The sequence below is a fragment of the Corythoichthys intestinalis genome, chromosome 5 (assembly GCF_030265065.1).
Source record: "Corythoichthys intestinalis isolate RoL2023-P3 chromosome 5, ASM3026506v1, whole genome shotgun sequence".
In the NCBI taxonomy this organism is placed as follows: domain Eukaryota; kingdom Metazoa; phylum Chordata; class Actinopteri; order Syngnathiformes; family Syngnathidae; genus Corythoichthys; species Corythoichthys intestinalis.
The window spans coordinates 55,667,443-55,685,188 of record NC_080399.1 but is presented as its reverse complement, the minus strand read 5'-3'; the positions used below and the strand labels follow the sequence as shown (position 1 = coordinate 55,685,188).

Genomic DNA, 17,746 nt, shown 5'->3' with positions numbered 1-17,746 from the left:
GGTGTTGGTGTGACGCTTCTTTAGCAGCGTGACTCACCTGTCAGATTTGACAGGCGAGTCACGCCCTCCAATACCTCCTATGGACATTTGAATACCGCACTATGCACAAACTGTCAGTAGTCAGACCATTACATGACAATAATCACGGACCCGGATGACAGAACACAGGAGGAAAAGCACATACAACACGCATTAAAAAGGTGTCAGTATCCACAGTGGGCAATAGCATAAGGTGCAGGACAGGTTAAAAACCAAAACAACACAACACAGGGGGAAAAAACAAGAGCACAGAGATATGGTTACGTTGCCATACATGAGAGGAGTCACAATGTATCAAAGAGTCATGAAAAAAAATACAACATAAACACATCAGTCAAACTACACACAACACTCCGCCAGATATCGGTACATCCAAAGGAGGAGCTTTAATACAAGAAAAACAGAACACAAGAAGTGAGGAGACAGCAATAAGACAAACAAGGGCAGTAAAAGAACGAGTACAACAGGAACACCACAAGTCAGCCATCACCGATCATTGCAAAAGGGAAAATCACATTATGGACTGGGAAAAGGCCAGAGTCATCAAACACCGCGGGAACTGTGAGGTAATTGATATCCGCAAGCTGGGCCCGAGGACCATCAACAGGGAAGAAGGGGCTTACATGCTCTCTACTATCTGGACCAGCATCCTTGAGTAGTGAGTGGTCAGCGGAGGGCGTGACTTACCTGTCAAATCTGGCAGGTGAGTTACACCTTCATCCATCAGCTGATAAAGACGCGTCACACCAATACCAGTGACACTCTGATTAAGGCGGAAGTAGTCGCCGAAAAATGTCAGGTATTCAAACCAACTGTTGTCTGGGATAAAAGAAAAATGTGCCTAATCTACCATAAACTTGTGGCACTTGATTGGCTTCCCTGACCTAAACCCTAAAGAAAATTTATGAAACATCATCAACGACTAGTATGAGACCTGAAAGAATTATCAAAGCAACCTGGGCTTAGTCCTACAAGCAATTTTCCCACTAAGGTGCGCGCTTGTGCAATCGCGCACTGCTTGCACAAGAAAATCAATGCGGCGCACAAAATAAAATTCAACAGAAACGTATTGTAGTGTCACTAGGACTACTGTCCGCCGCAGCACGACACTCCTATTGGTGCGTTCGATACGGCAACGCGACGCTCCCATTGGTGCGTTCCATACGCCAACGCGATGTTCTTATTTGTGCGTTCCATATGCCAACGCGACGTTCCCAATGGTGGGTTCAAGAATGGATTTATAATGGAATCGTAGCCTCTGAATCGCAATCGAATCGTTAGGCGCCCCAAAATTCCCACCTTTACATATAACATAGTACACATCTCATGATCAATGAGACTTTTGTCTTTTTCATTTCAAATGGGCCAAATCAATTATATTAAAAGTAAACTAATGCAAATTGCTGCTGTATTTTCATTCTTGTAACAAGCAATGTAACTTGCTATGATCCAAGGTTTTGAACAGGCGTGATACAGGTGTGTGGCCGCAGCGTACACATCTGATGTTGCTCACAGTGGTCCTCAGTTTGCTCAGGGAGCTTGTCTGCTCAGACACATGAAACATTAATTAGAGGGAACATTGGCTACAAATTGATTGCATTCATGCCCATTAGAATGTTACCATTTGTACTTTATGTCAGTGACCCATGCCTTACAGATGGGGAGGGAAAAAAGGGCAACTGTGCTCTTTATCAAAATAGTTTATTTAGGCTTTTGTCACAAAAGCAAGACATACCTTGTCTCTAATGTCCCATTTGCAACCTCTCAACTACAAATATGACACAAACAAAACATTGGTTTATAATTTTTGAGAAGAGCTATGAAAAAATTGTTTCTGTTAAAAAGGCGAACCTCACCACTGCTCCGTGAAGTTTCCTTAAGCCTCAGACTTTGTTTTCGTTGTACATGTCTGATAACGCTGTAAAAGTGAGACATACCCTTGGTTTATGATAGGCCTACGCGTTGTGATGTCACTTTTGAGGGAGCGTGCGAGAGAGACTGCAAATTCTTTGTTTTTCAACAACAGATTGAGAAATCGAGCAGATACAACATCAAACCGGACTGGCTCTTAATAGAGAAAACGAGAGGGAGACAAAAATCAAAGCGTTCAGACAACAACGAGAGCAGATTCTGTAGAATTCTGCTAGTCATCAGGCGCACACAAAATTAATTTTATTTTGTCACTCAAATATCAGAGTGACAGCTTCTGTTGGTCAGTAAACTATCCCAGCATTCTCCTCCAATCCCTCAACTACTTGCAGAAAGAGGGAATATGGGAGTGAAAGATGCAAGAAGAAAACTCTCTTGTGGAGGCCACTTGTTCACTTACACAATGTGCACAAGTACTATACAGCATTTGTACATGTCCACTGGAGGCAGAAAATTGAAGTTGAAATCGCTGGGACTGGATCCGACCTCCGAGTTGCCCGGGCTCTACGGGCTGTTAACTGACAGACCAGTAATAAGAGTAGTGGACAGCGTTCTTGTTTATTTGCCAGGGATCTTTGCTCTTTTCCGAGCAATAGCATCTTCGACAGCCTTCAACTGTTTAAGTAGCTCCTCGCGCCGAGACAGTGTGTTGCTGGGTTTACCGGAAGCAGGGGGTGGCGCAGGGGCAGAGGGGGCGACTTTTCCAGACTGGACTCCGGAACCTTTCCCAGATGATTTGGGAGGTGGCGACAGTGGACGTTTTCTACAAAACAAAAGGATGCATCTTTAAATTATTGTATGAGTCAACACACCCAGGGCTGTCAACAGACGTGCAGGGGCCCAGGGACAAGAGACCATTATATGCGCCCCCCCACCACACCACTGCCGCCGGCTTGTCACGACAACATACGCAGTACTGTAACGCTTTGCAAGCAACGACAGTGTAAATTTTCAAATTATTTGAGATGGACAGTTAAATTCAACAGACCGTAATGTGATGTGGTACAATACAATCAAACAATTTCCATCTATTGTCCCATGTAGGCAATGATACAATACAACTGAGAGTGCTATGCCTGCCTGCTAAGCAACAAAACAGTATAACTAAACTGTGCCTGCCCCCTCCACATCCCTAGGGTTATCAAGCTCTCAAACAGTGATGCGTCTAGATTTTTTTTAACAGCAACGTCATTTATAACAGTGAAATCCAGTTTTTGAGCAAGCTCACGCTCAATGGAGAGCATGGTGTTACCAGCATCCCCAAGGAGGCGCCGTCCCCTACAATATGACTGGCTTTACCAATTTGGCGAAGACGAAGAGGTGGGCAAGCGTAAGGGGGTGAGATAGGAGTTGTTGCGCGGTAGCGCTGAGTTGAATGGCTATGAGTTCCCCATTGTTAATAAAAGTTCCAGCAAAAAGCCATCCGACGTGCACATCGCTGCCTTCCTGAAGGACGACCCGGACGAAATGACGACAAACGAGCTGTCCACTCCACACTACGGTACGGAGTTGAGAGCACCGCAACTTACCATATAGTGCAGTTTGGTAACAATGGCAAGGTTGTTAAGCCTGCCCTGAGATATGGTGGAGCGTAGGTAGTTTATTATTATTTTCATTTTACTGAAGGCTCGCTCTCCTCCAGCTACAGTCACTGGCAAAGATAAGAAAATGCGTAGCACTTGAGTGCGCCAGAGCGGGGTCAAATCATTCTCTGCTAAGACGGGGGTGCATTGTGCAAAAAAAGGAAAAGTATATTGAAATATTGAATATGAAGTATTGAAATATCTCATATGTCAAAGTTTTTAAGTATATGTCGAGTAGAACACAATATTTAATCAGATGATTCAAATAAAAAAGAAATATGTGAATGTTAAGTTAAATAAATTATGGGTCATTTAGGGGCCCCTAGGGTCCTGAGGCCTGGGACAACATACCCGGTTATACCCCCACCCCCTTGACGGGCTTGAACACACCCATCTGAAGAGTGAAATGTCAAAATGTGTCATTTAATTGTTAACGTTTGACTAGCTGTAGTGCTCCGGATGAACTGATTTAGCAACATAAGATTTCCTGAAAATGTCAGAAATGAACATTTCAGCAGCATGACATGATTTTATTAAAAAAAAAAAAAAAATAGTCCAGGGGAAGACAATAAGGGAAATTAGCTTTTTAAGTTCACTGGCCCCACTAAAAACCGTTGGCCAGATCAACGCGTCAGTTTTTCGATTCAAATAATCAAAAAAGAACTATTTGCTTGAATAACATGAATAATGTATTCATTTTTTAAAGTCGATTTAAAGAAAAGTGCTCCTAAACAATGCAAAAACACGAATCTAGTGCAAATAATCCTAATCCAATTCCATTATCACATCCATAATCACTCTAGTGTTGCCAACAATTTCTCTTGGGAGCTCCTGGGCGCAGCTTTCCTGTCTTCCCCTTACCACCCTCTGTCAGTCTCCCCCGGCTCAGTTGTCGTGGCAACAATTTAAAAGTCAGAGAGATGACTAAGGCTAGGTTCATACCGCAGGTCTTAATGCACAAATCCGATATTTTCGCGTTTTTCCGACTCAAGTGAGGCATTAACTTGACTGTCTGAACAGGAGAAGTTGCGTAAAAGTGGACCATTACAAATCCGATCTAGGTCACTTTTGTATGAGATTAAAATCCGATCTGGGCCACATTTTTCCAGAATGTGGTTGCGGTCTGATCTGTCAAGTGTCCCAAATCGGAATTGATGCAACAACCACGTCAGCAAAGAGAGAGAGGCACGGAGGACAGCAACGTTTGAGCTGTCTATTAGTGTTAACGCCTAGCATAAACTCTGCTTTTTTGGAAGAGATGGGCTTGACAACAGTCATGAAAAAAATTTAATGGGGGTGAAAAAGGATGAGTCTGATAATGCTTGGTTTCCTGTCTATGCTCAAAATGAGCAATATTTCAAGACAGTTTACACGGCCGAGAGTCGGGGCAAACTGCCCGTATGTGTGTGCGTCATGAACGCACAGTGCTAGCATGCGTTCTATCAATCCATATAAACTTTGAATAGAAGACTAAACAGGGATTATTTATGTCTGTTATTTGTGTCCTCTTTTTGGAAATCAAAATATGATCACCCGAAAATGACGTTGAGCCAGCATGTGTAGTCATTTGTTTTGATGCTCGTGCGCATCTTGGACTCCGAATTAGTGCACATGCGTAATCTGAATGGGCATGCCAAAAAACAGATATGACAAAAAAATCGGAAATTGTGCATTAAGACCTGCGGTATGAACCTCGCCTAAGGAACTAGAGATTTAATCTTTTAACCGCCTACTTATAATTAAACATTTCGTATTTTACTAGTCGATTAAACGCAGCATCATGCATTGAGCCCCTTTCAGACATATGCTGAACTCCGGTTAAATCCAGGGATTTAAACGAGTACCCCTTACGTCTCAAAACAATTTCCTGGGTGACACTGACACGGAGTCGCGTCCTATTACAATGTCCGGGACTTCACCAGCTTCATCAGCATGCATGAAAGCAGCCCTGTGAATTCTTCGATCACAACGTGAAGCCTGATGACGTAAATATCATGGCAGGCCGATCGTTATTTCCTCTTACTTCACAGTAAGACAAAAAGCGATAAACATCGCAATTATCAACAAGGCAAAATGAAAATTCAACTGCTATTCAATTGCTATCGAATCTTAGAATTGAGGAAGAGAAAGCCCATCGTCCGTGTTTAGAAATGTGTGGTTTATTGTGTTGCCAGTGCAGACCAAAAATGACGTAATGTCGTAATGACGGGTTACAAAATCCGTCCCTCGTCCTCCATGCACAGCGGCACACATAATTTCAAAATAGGTTTTCTGTATCGTTTAAAATGTTCTTGTGAGGCGAGACAAAAATGCGACATGGTTTCTGTCAATTGTTCACAATATGTGGCATTTTTATATTGTATGTCGGCCTGCATATGCTGGCCCCTCCAATCCTTACCGGTGTTAAATATACTAAATATAACTCATAGCATTAGCACAGCATTTGCCTTAGCTTCAGCCTTTAGTGTGGTGAGCGTCGCCAGTGACTCTTGGACAATTAAAAAAAAAAAAAAAAAATTTTTTTACATACACATTTTGAAATGACTAAATGATAACGAAGATTAAGAATTTTTTTTGTCCAAAAGACTAAAACAAAAATTAAAAAGGCTGCCAAAAAGAACTCTGGCAACATTGCAAGCTAAACTTTTTCACAAAACTTTATCGTAATCGGCTTTGTTATTTTTTTAATTGTGAATTTGTGTTTAGGTGTTGCATAGTAATGCTTTTAGAAAAATACATTTACATGTGAAAATGAAAAACTTTAGAAACCTGATATAATATAGTATTTCTCCTTAAACCGTGTGTATACTTTTGCAAAGTAAGTCAAGTTTTTTGTTACATGTTAATTGTTGGTAAAAGAAGCTATAATTCACTAGTATGAAAAAAAGTTTGTGTGACAGGTAATTTTCAATGTTTTACCATAAAGACCGATTGCTAGGAATATTAGAGGTGTCTCGTGGTGGTTATGAAAAAAATACTGGAATCGGCAAAAATCGAGTGGCAGGTCAGGCTTTTCAAAAATCAATCACCATATCGATCCAGGAGAGACCGAGGCTCCCCATCTCGGTGTGTGTCCCCTGTCCCACCAACCCCAACCTCTCCGTAAACAGTATGATGCATTTGAATCAAGTGGATGCAGGTCGGGAACTATACAAACCCTTTCGGTATATGATGCATTAGAATCGAGTGGTGGCAGGTCAGGAACTATACAAACCCTTTCCAACTACCCCCCGATGTCATTTTTTGAATTTTCTTAGGTATAAAAAACAATGACAAATCTCGATCAACCATAAATGCTTAAACAAAGTGAGCCCTCAGTTTTGACAACAACAAAAAAAAAACATCGCAAAGTCCACTTACATATTTTTACTTTTCAAAATCTGAATAAATTTATGTGGGCAAATAGTTGCTTTTCAAAGCACATTCAAAATGGATGTCACCAATCAACCCAACTTCATTTTGAGAGTAAATGACTTAACCAATTCACACACAGCACCTGTAATGAGTTGGAAATATGCCATGTTCCTTATTGAAAACAAACACTTGTTACCAAAGCAAACATCCAAGCAGGTGCTGGTAAGGATGACACATCCAATGTGCTTGTGTATGTAATTAAGGAGTGAAAGGGAGTTATTTAAATGTCCACGCTTCTTGTAAAACCGTACTTTTATACTACTAGAATTACTGTTTGATGTAGTGTAACAATATAAAACTGGAGGAAACGTCTGAAAGTTTACAAACCTGTCTCCCTGGGAGGCCACTGGCCGAGGTCCCTGCCCTCTGGGTCGATCCATTCTAGGGGACAGTGGTGGTCTGCCAGATATCCTTCTATCCCGAGCTGAAAGAGATTGATAAGCCCGTCAGCGATGATTCTTGGCTTTTTTAACTACATTTTTAGCTATACGGAAAACCAATGTTAGAACGCCACCACAATTGCTACATCACACTAGCCTTCTGCTGCCATCAGATATGGCGGACAATGGAATGGAGAAACATTCATCAGTTTGGAGACTTTGCTTGGTTATGATAGAGGCTTTCAGGGGAAAAAAGGCATTCAGGGGTAAAAAAGGCATTTGCAGTCTGCCCCTGCCCATTCAACCAGAAATTTCAATTATACTGGTAATTAAAAAACAAATCCACCATACCCAACTGTTTGGTAGGAAATATGGTTCTCACCTCTGTCAGGAGACATAGCCATTCTCTTGCTAAGGGGGGAACCAGGTCGGTCTTTCTCAGAGGGGAGATAACGCTTTCTACTGCCCTTATCACCTTGCTGCTAAAAAATAGTAAAGAAAACAAATTTTGAAGGAATATATATAAATACAGTGGGACATGTTTGAGTTTAATTTGATACATGATCAAGCACTTAATTCTGATTTGAAATTGCATATTAAATCAATAATGTACCGCACAAATGCTATTTTTAGACCGACATAGCATATGGTGGTAAAGGATAGATTGTTGTAACAGGAGAATGTCATTGTCAGTGGCGTAAGACAATGCACACAAGAAAAAGGTGTTGATAAAAAAGCTACCTCTGGATCAGGTCGGCTCTTTTCCCAGTCTTTTTCAGCCCTCGCCACTCAAGCCATCTCTTGAATTGAACATTTGTACAGTGGTACCTCTACATACGATCACTTCGACACACGATCTTTTCGACATCCGACGTAAAATTTGAGCCGCCATTTGTTTCTACATCCGACGAGTTGCTCGAAATACGACGACATGACAGCACTGCAAACGAACGCACGGTGGATTTTCTTGTGTGAGAAATCAACAGTTTTAAAAAAAAAGTTGATACAGTTGGAGAAACAAGGAAAAAAGTGATGCTTACCTTTGAAATGAAGATGCAAGTTATAGAAAAATATGAGCTTGGGGTGCGCGTCCCTGAACTGGCTCAACAATACAGCTCCATGGTCCTCTTCCGACCACCGTTCGCCACTATTTATAAGTTAAGGTGACAATTATTATTGTGGTAACATTGCCAAGGAAATCGCCAGCTTCGTCACGTTTTTATCATTTATTTAAGAACTTATCCAACACAAAACGCCCATTGTCTTAAGCAGTTGACTGCTCTCAAGAAAACGAAAGTATTATCTCTACCGCACCGACCTATCTCACTGAGACGTCAGCTTCGCGGTGCGTTCAGGGACAGTAAAAAGTGTCCGCCATATTAGAATCCGATTCGTTACATTATTTACAGGAATAATTATTAATTATTCTTCTTCTTATTAAATTATTCTGAATTATTTATTTATAACTTATTTGTTTTTCTATGTTTAATTGCCATTTGTAACAGTGCCAGCAGTATTTATTAAGAATTTAGTGTATGTTTTTAGGCTTTGGAATGAATTAATGGAATTATAATGTATTCCTATGGGAAAATCCTGCTCGACATACGACCATTTCGACTTACAAACAAGGTCCTGGAACGAATTAAATTCGTATGTAGAGGTACCACTGTATGTTCTTTCACACCTTTACCAGTGAATTTGGCACCAGGGACAACATTTTTGGACAGAATTGGTAGGTTTAGCTCTGTAACATCTTGTTCGTACACTATTTCCATGCAATCAGCATTACGGACAAACGCGAGCTTGAGCTGCCTAGCAACAATTGCTAACATCATGAATATTAATGAGCAAAAGTGACGTGTTGCGTGCGGTACAGGTGGAGTTTGTTGGCGTCCTGCCCTGGGCCGTCCCGCCGCCGGTCTTGGCCCCCGGGATTTTCGGCTGGGGCTTGTCTGGTTGCGTCTGGCTGTGCGGGGGGTCCCGTCGGGCGCGCGCTGGTGTTGTGGGCGGGTGGGGGGGCCGCGCGGCTGCCGGTCCGGGGCCGCGGCCCTTCCCCGGCCGGCCGGGGTGGGGTGGAGTTGGGGTGGGGGCCGGGGGTCGTATGCGGCAGCCATGGTTCCCTCCCAGGTCCGCCCGGCCGGAGCCGCGTCTCCCTGTACCGGGTGCCGGGGAGGTGCCCTCTGGTGCCATACCGCGCGCCCCTCTTGGCCCGGGGTTGGGTTGTGGGGGGTGCGCTTCCCTCCTCTTGGTCTGTTTCTGGCCCTGTCCGCCTCCTTGGGCCGCGGCGGCCGCCGCTGCCCCCTGGCCGGCGGGGTCGTTGGCGGGGCCTAGGGTGAGGCTTGCTGTCCCTTGCCGTTGGGGTGGACGCCCCCTGGTCGCCGGCGCTTGGTGTGGCGCCTGCTCGGGGTGCAGGGTGGGTGCTCGGTGGGTGGGAGGGGGGTGGGCGGTCACGGAGGCGCCGTGGGTGGTCTGGGGCGGGGCCACGCCCGCGGGAGCCTGCCTCTTAACTCACGCACTTCTCACTTCGGCACTGTAAATATTTTTCACCCTGGCACTTACATGCTCATACATTTCTCTGGGGAGAGTTGGGACGGGGCTTTACAGTCCCAGCCCGACTCCCCCCTGTTTTTAATGCACCACACACCAAGGTTGTGGGATGGTTGGGACCTGTTGGGGTTGGGGGCCTCACGGCTGCCTCATCACCACAGGCCCCGCCATCCCTGCACCTTTTTTAAATGCACCACACACATCATACTCCACAGGAGAGCTCCGGCATAGGGCGGTGGGACGGGCGGCTGGGCAGAAACTCCATGCTGCGGTCCCACTGCCCCAAGCCAAGCTCTCCTATTTTAATGCATACATTGCACTCCCCTCCCCTCACACCCCCATCACGGTGCTGGGTGATGGCTGCCAGTCGGGAACCTGGCAGCCACAGTAATAGGGTCGTAGGTGGGTTCCACACTTTTTCTATATGGCGTGGCTCCCGGGGTGTGGCCTCCCCTCTGCCTCGGCTGCCGGCCGCGGGAGTGGGTTGGGGGGTCGGGTCTCCGATCTTGCATCGCCCCGTGGCAGTTCCTGGGCGTTCTCCTGCCTCCGCCTTCCCCTCTCTTCTCTGGCTGGGCATCCGCCCTGCGCTCCGTCGCGGGTCGCTGGCTGGGCGCCGGTGTATCAGCGGGGTGTCGCCTGCACCGGCGGGGGACCCTGCCTTGCCTGGGGCTTGGTGGACCGCTGGGGGTCCCGTGGCGTGCCGTGCCGGTTGGGGGGCTGTGGCTGTGGCTCGTGGCCCGGGTGGGCGGGCGGGTGGGTGTAGGCGTGGGGTTGGTGATGCGTACCCTCCTGCCATCCCTGAAGGCCGGTTGATGGGCGTGCGGGTGGCCCGGGGGACCACCCTGGTTCCCGGGGGTGGGGACGATGGCTCCTTTGCTGGGCGGCGGGAGGAGGGATGGGCTGCGCATCCCCCCCCGCCCGCCCTCCCTCCCCGGGCTGGCTGGGTGGGGGCCGTGGCCCTGGGTTGGCGCCCGCGCGGTTTCTCCGCCCGTCTGCGTGGCTGTCGCGCGCCCGGTGGGGCTTGCATGCTGCTGGATGTGGTAGGGCATGCTCGGGTTGGGGGCTCCGGTGCCGGGATTGGCGATGCGGAGGCCTAGGGTTGGTCGCCAACGGGCTTACACTCATAAGAGATTCACACGATTACTGGGTTCTAGATCACAGAACTGATTTGTGTACACTCTACCCCTTTCAATCACTTAGCTTATAGTCTTATAGACACCCCCACCCCCATTCTCCTCTTTCACTGGCCAATAGGCCCCCACATGGTGTAAACCGGAAATACATCTCGCTGACGATAGCACCAGCATATTATTAACTAGTTTAGATGTTCAATGTATTTCTTGTTGTTGTTTGTGTATGTGTTTCTTTTCTTTTCTTCTGTCCCCCCATAATCCCTTCCTGTTCGCTGCTTTGTCATAATAAAAAGGTATTTTGAATGATCACAATGGGAGTATGTCAGACTCTCAATGTGAAACATTAAAACTGTTCTGAATCCGGGCACTTAGACTTCCATTCTCTGTGTCAAACAGCTGAACAGGACAGGTTTAAAAAAAAAAAAAAAAAAAAATGGTATGCCACTGTTACCTTTTCTGTTGTAAAAAAAACTTTAGTAAATGGGAAGTGTAAATTGATTATAAAATTAAGATTTGTTGTAAGTGTAAATTGATTATAAAATTAAGATTTGTTATTAATGAAAAAACTAAACGTGTTCGTTGGCTGTAACTGAGTAGCATTTGCGATCGCTACACACAAAAAAAATGTAGATTACCCCCAAGAACGGTCAGAGAGGTAAGACAACCAGAGGATCTAATATATAAGAAAGACATGGCATATGGTGGTAAAGGACAGATTGTTGTAACAGGAGAATGTCATTGTCAGTGGCGTAAGACAATGCACACAAGAAAAAGGTGTTGATAAAAAAGCTACCTCTGGATCAGGTCGGCTCTTTTCCCAGTCTTTTTCAGCCCTCGCCACTCAAGCCATCTCTTGAATTGAACATTTGTATGTTCTTTCACACCTTTACCAGTGAATTTGGCACCAGGGACAACATTTTTGGACAGAATTGGTAGGTTTAGCTCTGTAACATCTTGTTCGTACACTATTTCCATGCAATCAGCATTACGGACAAACGCGAGCTTGAGCTGCCTAGCAACAATTGCTAACGTCATGAATATTAATGAGCAAAAGTGACGTGTTGCGTGCGGTACGCCATTGACCTTTTCCAAAACCTCCACCTCCCTTAGTTACGGTTGCTAAGCCGACAAGCATTAATAGGGTTTACAATCTGCAGCGGGGGGTTACATTCACAATACTGTATATAAGTTTGCAGCAAGCTATAGAGGAAAAAGTCCCAAAACCAATTTCGCAACTGTGTGGCTTGGGTACCAATCAGTTCACTTTCATGGTATAATTTTACCCTATGTTTTTTTTTTTTATATATATAGATACCCCGGGGGGGCTGCCAGCTCAGCCCCCCGGCTGGCTGGGCAGAGGCTTAACGCGTGCTCTGTAACGGCCATCTCCGTGCAATCCGTCACGGGAGGACCAACAATTATCACCGAATTGAAGCATTTCATTGCGACATTTGACGTGTTCAAGATCAACATGTGATTGCACTATCGCTCATCACAGCTCGTTCATGTCAAGCGATTACAGGTTGGCGGAGAGCCAGATGCACTCATCAAAAAAGCCAAATATGGCTCACAAGACAGGTTCCCGACGCCCAATTTAGAATCAATTTTCTTTCAAAATGGAACTTGGTAAACATTTACCTTGTTGAGAAGGGTGAGTTTGATGTCTTTATGTGAACTGGGACCTCCATAGTTTCCTGGTGGGGGCATATTCCCAGCAGGGTGGTGTGCAGGGTTACCACCTCTGCTTCCAGGGACTGGTCTAGGCATGGGGTTGCCTCCTCTAGGTGGACCACTAGATGGGTTGATCTTCCTGCGATCTTCCCTTACGGGTTCATCTTTCTTCACAGGCCTCTCTATGATAACAGACCACTTGAATCAAAATACTGCGTAGGCTCATTCGGCACGGAATTAACATCATTACCACGGTGTGTTGCATTCACACTGACCCCTGTTCTTTTCTCTGCTCTGCGGGGGCCGTTCCCTGGTGGGAGCTGCTCGCTCTTTTCGGGGGTGCCCTGGTGTAGGTGAGCGAGTGCTGGCTGAAGACACGGGGCTAGCCAGGTCAGCATACATGTCATCAGAGTCTGCACTACGCACTGAACTGCTTCCTGATGAACCCGACGATACTGATGACACACTGCTTACACTCAAAGACCTGTCGTAGGAGAAAGTCGGTGAACCCCTTACTCTCAAACAGTTGCATCACATAGGCAATTGCTCATTGCACAACACACATGCATGTTGACACAAGCCCGCGCTTCACTGACTTGACAGATCCCAATAGTGTAGTAAAAACACAAAGACACTTCCTTTAATACAATATAAGTTGTGGCAATCGTACCTGGACTTCCTGGAACGTTTCCCAAGTTCAAGCATGTGGAAACAGAGATTGCACAATTAACGGTTGGTGTTCATTATGAACATACAGTAAAACATGTGTGTAAACAGTATACATTCAAAAAAAGAAATGCGTATGTGTGAATAGAGTGATGAATTTGGGGGGCTAACATAAATTGCAAATTGCTATACAGATAGCATTGTAAATTTCGTGAGAATGGATAACAGATTTTGAAGGGTGAACACATGAGGACGTGTTACCCAATGGATGATGATGTCAATTATGTTAATAATAACCTAAATAAAGGTAATTTCCAGGAAGAAATTATTTATATTATCTTATCTCGTGGAGAAACAGGTGAACAAACAAAAGTGTTGACCAGTGTTGACGTACTTGGATTTTCTGGATCCGGAACGTGAATGTGACAATGAGTTTGAAGAGGATCTGGACCTAGAGCTTGAGCCAGTGTAACTACTGCCACTTCCACTAACACTCCCACTCACAGTCCGCCTATAAGTGAAGGGGGGGGGGGGGCAAATGAAAGAGGCATACAGGCATGCTTTAAATGAAGTCTTATTTCTAAAAACACTTTGTTTACAGAAAATGTGGAATTCATTCCACCAGTGTAAATTTGACTGTTTATTGTATTATTTTATTGTATTATTGAGAGAAATAAGTACCTCCTTTGAAAGAGCTGTTTTTGCCCCTTCTTGTGAAAAAGAACATCTTGTTTTGTATAGGCATGTTGAGAAATAAGTACTGCCTTTAAAATGGTTAATGATTTTGCACTTTCTTGTAAAAAAAAAAAAAAAAAAAAGTAGTTTAAGGGCAGCTTTTTGGTGTATGGGCATGTTTCCGTCGTTCCTGTTGAATCATTGGGATATTTTAAATAAATAATGGACATAAATTTGTTTGGCTACTTTTCGATAATCGTGATAATCGTGACAACCGTGATCATCGCCAATACCTTGATCAACGTTCTGTAATCGAAATGTAGCACCCTGAATCGTAATCGAATCGAATCGTGGGGTGTCTAAGATGGCACACCCCTATGGCCATAGAAGTAAGGCTGCAACAACTAATCGATTATTAAATTAGTTGGCAGTGAATTTGATAACCGATTCTTGCCGGCAGCTATGAGCAATCCAGTTAGGGTCTTTGTGTGTAATTTGAGGCTGCGCGCACATGCGTCAGTGGTTTGAGCAAGATAGAACGAATTCACTGCTACACTCAGGGTGGGTTGCTGAATCAATACAGTAATATTACGAAATGTCGAGAGTTAGATTGTCTTTTGTGTTGTTAGATCCACTGTGTCTCAGTCAGAGGTGAGTAAATGAAGCCATTTGTATTGTCTGTATTCTTTGCTTACGTTATTACTTAGCACGTACCACTAAGCTATTTAGCGATTATTCTAATCAGTGTCTTAAAGTGCTTGTGACACGAAAAAGCATGTTTATTTCATAATACACGCGGTATTTTATGCTCCTGAATGATATGGACCGCTTGGATGTGTGTGGAAGCGATCGCTATATTTATTTAGTTTTTTGAATCCCGCGCCAGGAAATGAGTGACTTCCGGCTTCGGTCTCGCATTGAGGAGGAGGGCGCTGTGACGTGTACGGTAGAAGACGTCCTCTTCACGCTACAGTGTACTGTTGTGTATGAGGACGAAGGATTCAGCTGATTTTGCGGATTAATACTTTTATTTTTTGCATCACGCCAGCCAAACGGCTGCAGAAAAATCATTCTGTATGCGGGAGAGGCGTATGCGCCTTTTTGGAGTTTCAAAAGGTTCCCATTCACCGTGGATATTTACTGTGGGACCATTGGACTTACAAGGCAGTGAGTAAACATCTTGTTTTGTATTATGTCAAATACGAATACAGCGATTACAAAGTAAACACTATAAAATTCCTTTAAATAAAGGACTACTTACGTTTGATCATTGATAGGCATGTAAAAAGCTATCCTCACGCTCATTAGCAGTGAGCTGTTAGCACGTTAGCTACACAACAATTCCAGCCACCCTCCTCCAGGGAACGAACTGTAAATTGCTCTCCGCCGGGCGGTTTGCCGATCCGCAAAGAAACTCGACAACCGGGTCGTCATGTCAAATAATCCAGGCTAGTTATGTGTGATTTTCCACTTCGAAGACTTTGAAACATCCCTCGGTTCGGGTTAGCATGTCGGCTAGCTGTCACTCCTTCTGGTCTGTTTACATTCTCCGAAGCCGGGGAAGGGTAATGACATATGTCCGATTTAGGTGTCATAAAATATCGTTCGGCAGGTGTGACAGTAAAGGTAAAGTCGACTGTTTTGACCATTATGGAGTAATTTTGCAATGTCGTCTTGAATAAATTGATTTTTATTATTTTATATTCCATTTAGCACAAGTTATTTGTCATGACCATGCCATTTATTTAGCAATTGGGGAAAGTACTTGGGTAAAAAGAATATCTTGTAAAAATATTGAAGTAAAGAGACAGAAACAATGACATTTTGCCGCTCTCTTCGTTGCGTTTTCCTCATTGTGAATAGTTCCCCCTCGACGGGCTGACTGGTCCTTCTCAAGCCATTTATATAGCTATTGGGGAAAATACTTGGATAAAAAGAATATCCTGTAAAAATATTGGGAGTAGAGAGACTGAAACAATGACATTTTGCAGCTCTCTTCGTCTCGTTTTCCTCGTTCTGAACAATTCCCCCTCAATGGGCTGAATAGTAAAACCAATGAGCCTAGTCTACCGCTGACGTCATCCACCTGTTGGGGACGCTAAAGCCCTATAATTGTAGGCGTGGCTAACCGGCAGATTAAAAGACTAATTTCTCGTCATCTGTGCTTTGCTAAATTGTTGTATATGGTCGAATCGTCTCAAAATATGATTCTAATTCACATAATAATGCCATTTAAGACTTTTTTTCTGGTGTCGTATGCTCTTTAAGTGTCCGTTTGTATTGTGTTTTGGAAAAGCATATTTAGATGAGTTATTGTCAGATAGCAAAGTTGTCTCATTTCTTTTTAGAAAGAAGCCACACACATAAACCCATTCATATAACAGCTTAAACTGTCCATCCTAAACTCTCTTTTCAACACAAACTCCCATTCAAACTGCAAATTGTCATACGAGAGTGTGCTTTGAAATTGGATTTGGATTGTATTCATGGACAACTGTTTGATAAAGAAAACTGATTAATTGCAGTCTGGCTTCTCCTTATTCGATTTTGTTGTTTAGTTTGTTTAAAGACAATAGTCAATTATCTTTGCGCTTAGCGCTTTGTCCACAAGATAAAAAAATGTCAATCAGCACCACTTTTAATTTGAATGAAAAGGACATTTGTCTGATTTGTTTACTGAGAAGTTCTTTTCATGTTTTATACTCAGAACCTAAAGTTTTATGTATTTAAAACAGTACAGTTGTACACTACAGTTAAGTCAGGAAGCTGTATATATTATACAGTTTATTAGGGTGTTCAGTGTTATATGGTGATTTTTTTTTTTCCTCGAAATTTGAAGTAGCTAAGTACTGAATTGATTCCATTTGGTAAAGCCATTAAATAAGCGAAATACCAGATTTTTTCATAGACCCATTCCCGTGCCTCACTATACTGAGGTATGTGATAGCAACTCCCCTTGCATGCGCTGCCAGCAGAGCCCAGTCGAGTTTGCTGCTCCTAGGTGAAAGCTCCTATCACGCTGCTACAGGGGCGAGAAGCTGATACCATTGCACAAAACCAACTGCCGGTACCGCGTGCAGCTAGACTGTGAAGGTGCGTTCAATGTACAGACTGTTTCTTCAGTAACAAACTGTCGTAAAGTAACTGCATTGTTTGCTTGTACTGTTTGTTCAGTATGTACACTCGCCATACTGATCAGGGACCAACAAGGCCAGAATAAGGTCACTAGCGAGTGTCGTCACAAGCGACGACACACGCTAAGCTGATGTGGTGAGGCACGGGTTAGGGACGTCGGAGGGCAAATTACAAACTGTGGTGCAATAGACTTGGTTAGTAGAGCTGAATTAAAACTCAGCTTAACGAATATAACGGCCTTTTGTTTTTCGAACACCCTATTATATATAATTTGTGAAGGAAATAGTCATCCATTTTGTCTACATTGTTACTTACAACATGCCTAAAACAACTTCAAATTAAATTGTGAAGGTCATTGAAAAAGCGACATTTATCCGATTAATCGTTTAATTAATTATCAAAATAATCTTCAGTTGCAGCCCTAAGTGTGTGTGAGTTTTTTCATATAACAAACTTAACCAGGGGTGTACAAACTACACCTCGTGGGCAAAATATTGAGAACAATTGTAGTCATCATCTTGCTCTGACTACTTGCACTAAATCAAAGGCTAACACAATCATTCTTTCCATCATC

The 17,746-nt window shown here is 43.9% G+C and overlaps 1 protein-coding gene across 1 annotated transcript in view; it reads right to left on the bottom strand.

The window, feature by feature from the left end:
* Positions 1 to 1,724: 1,724 nt before the first annotated feature.
* Positions 1,725 to 17,746, bottom strand: part of zc3h18 (zinc finger CCCH-type containing 18) — a 59,575-nt gene continuing 43,553 nt past the window's right edge. Inside the window, exons 14-20 of the mRNA XM_057835924.1 lie at positions 13,757 to 13,873; positions 13,367 to 13,375; positions 12,972 to 13,180; positions 12,664 to 12,878; positions 7,728 to 7,827; positions 7,293 to 7,389; positions 1,725 to 2,731 (exon numbers count right to left, since the gene is read on the bottom strand). Coding sequence (XP_057691907.1) covers positions 2,527 to 2,731; positions 7,293 to 7,389; positions 7,728 to 7,827; positions 12,664 to 12,878; positions 12,972 to 13,180; positions 13,367 to 13,375; positions 13,757 to 13,873 — 952 coding nt within the window. The 3' untranslated portion in view covers positions 1,725 to 2,526. The remainder of the gene's footprint in view (positions 2,732 to 7,292; positions 7,390 to 7,727; positions 7,828 to 12,663; positions 12,879 to 12,971; positions 13,181 to 13,366; positions 13,376 to 13,756; positions 13,874 to 17,746) is intronic.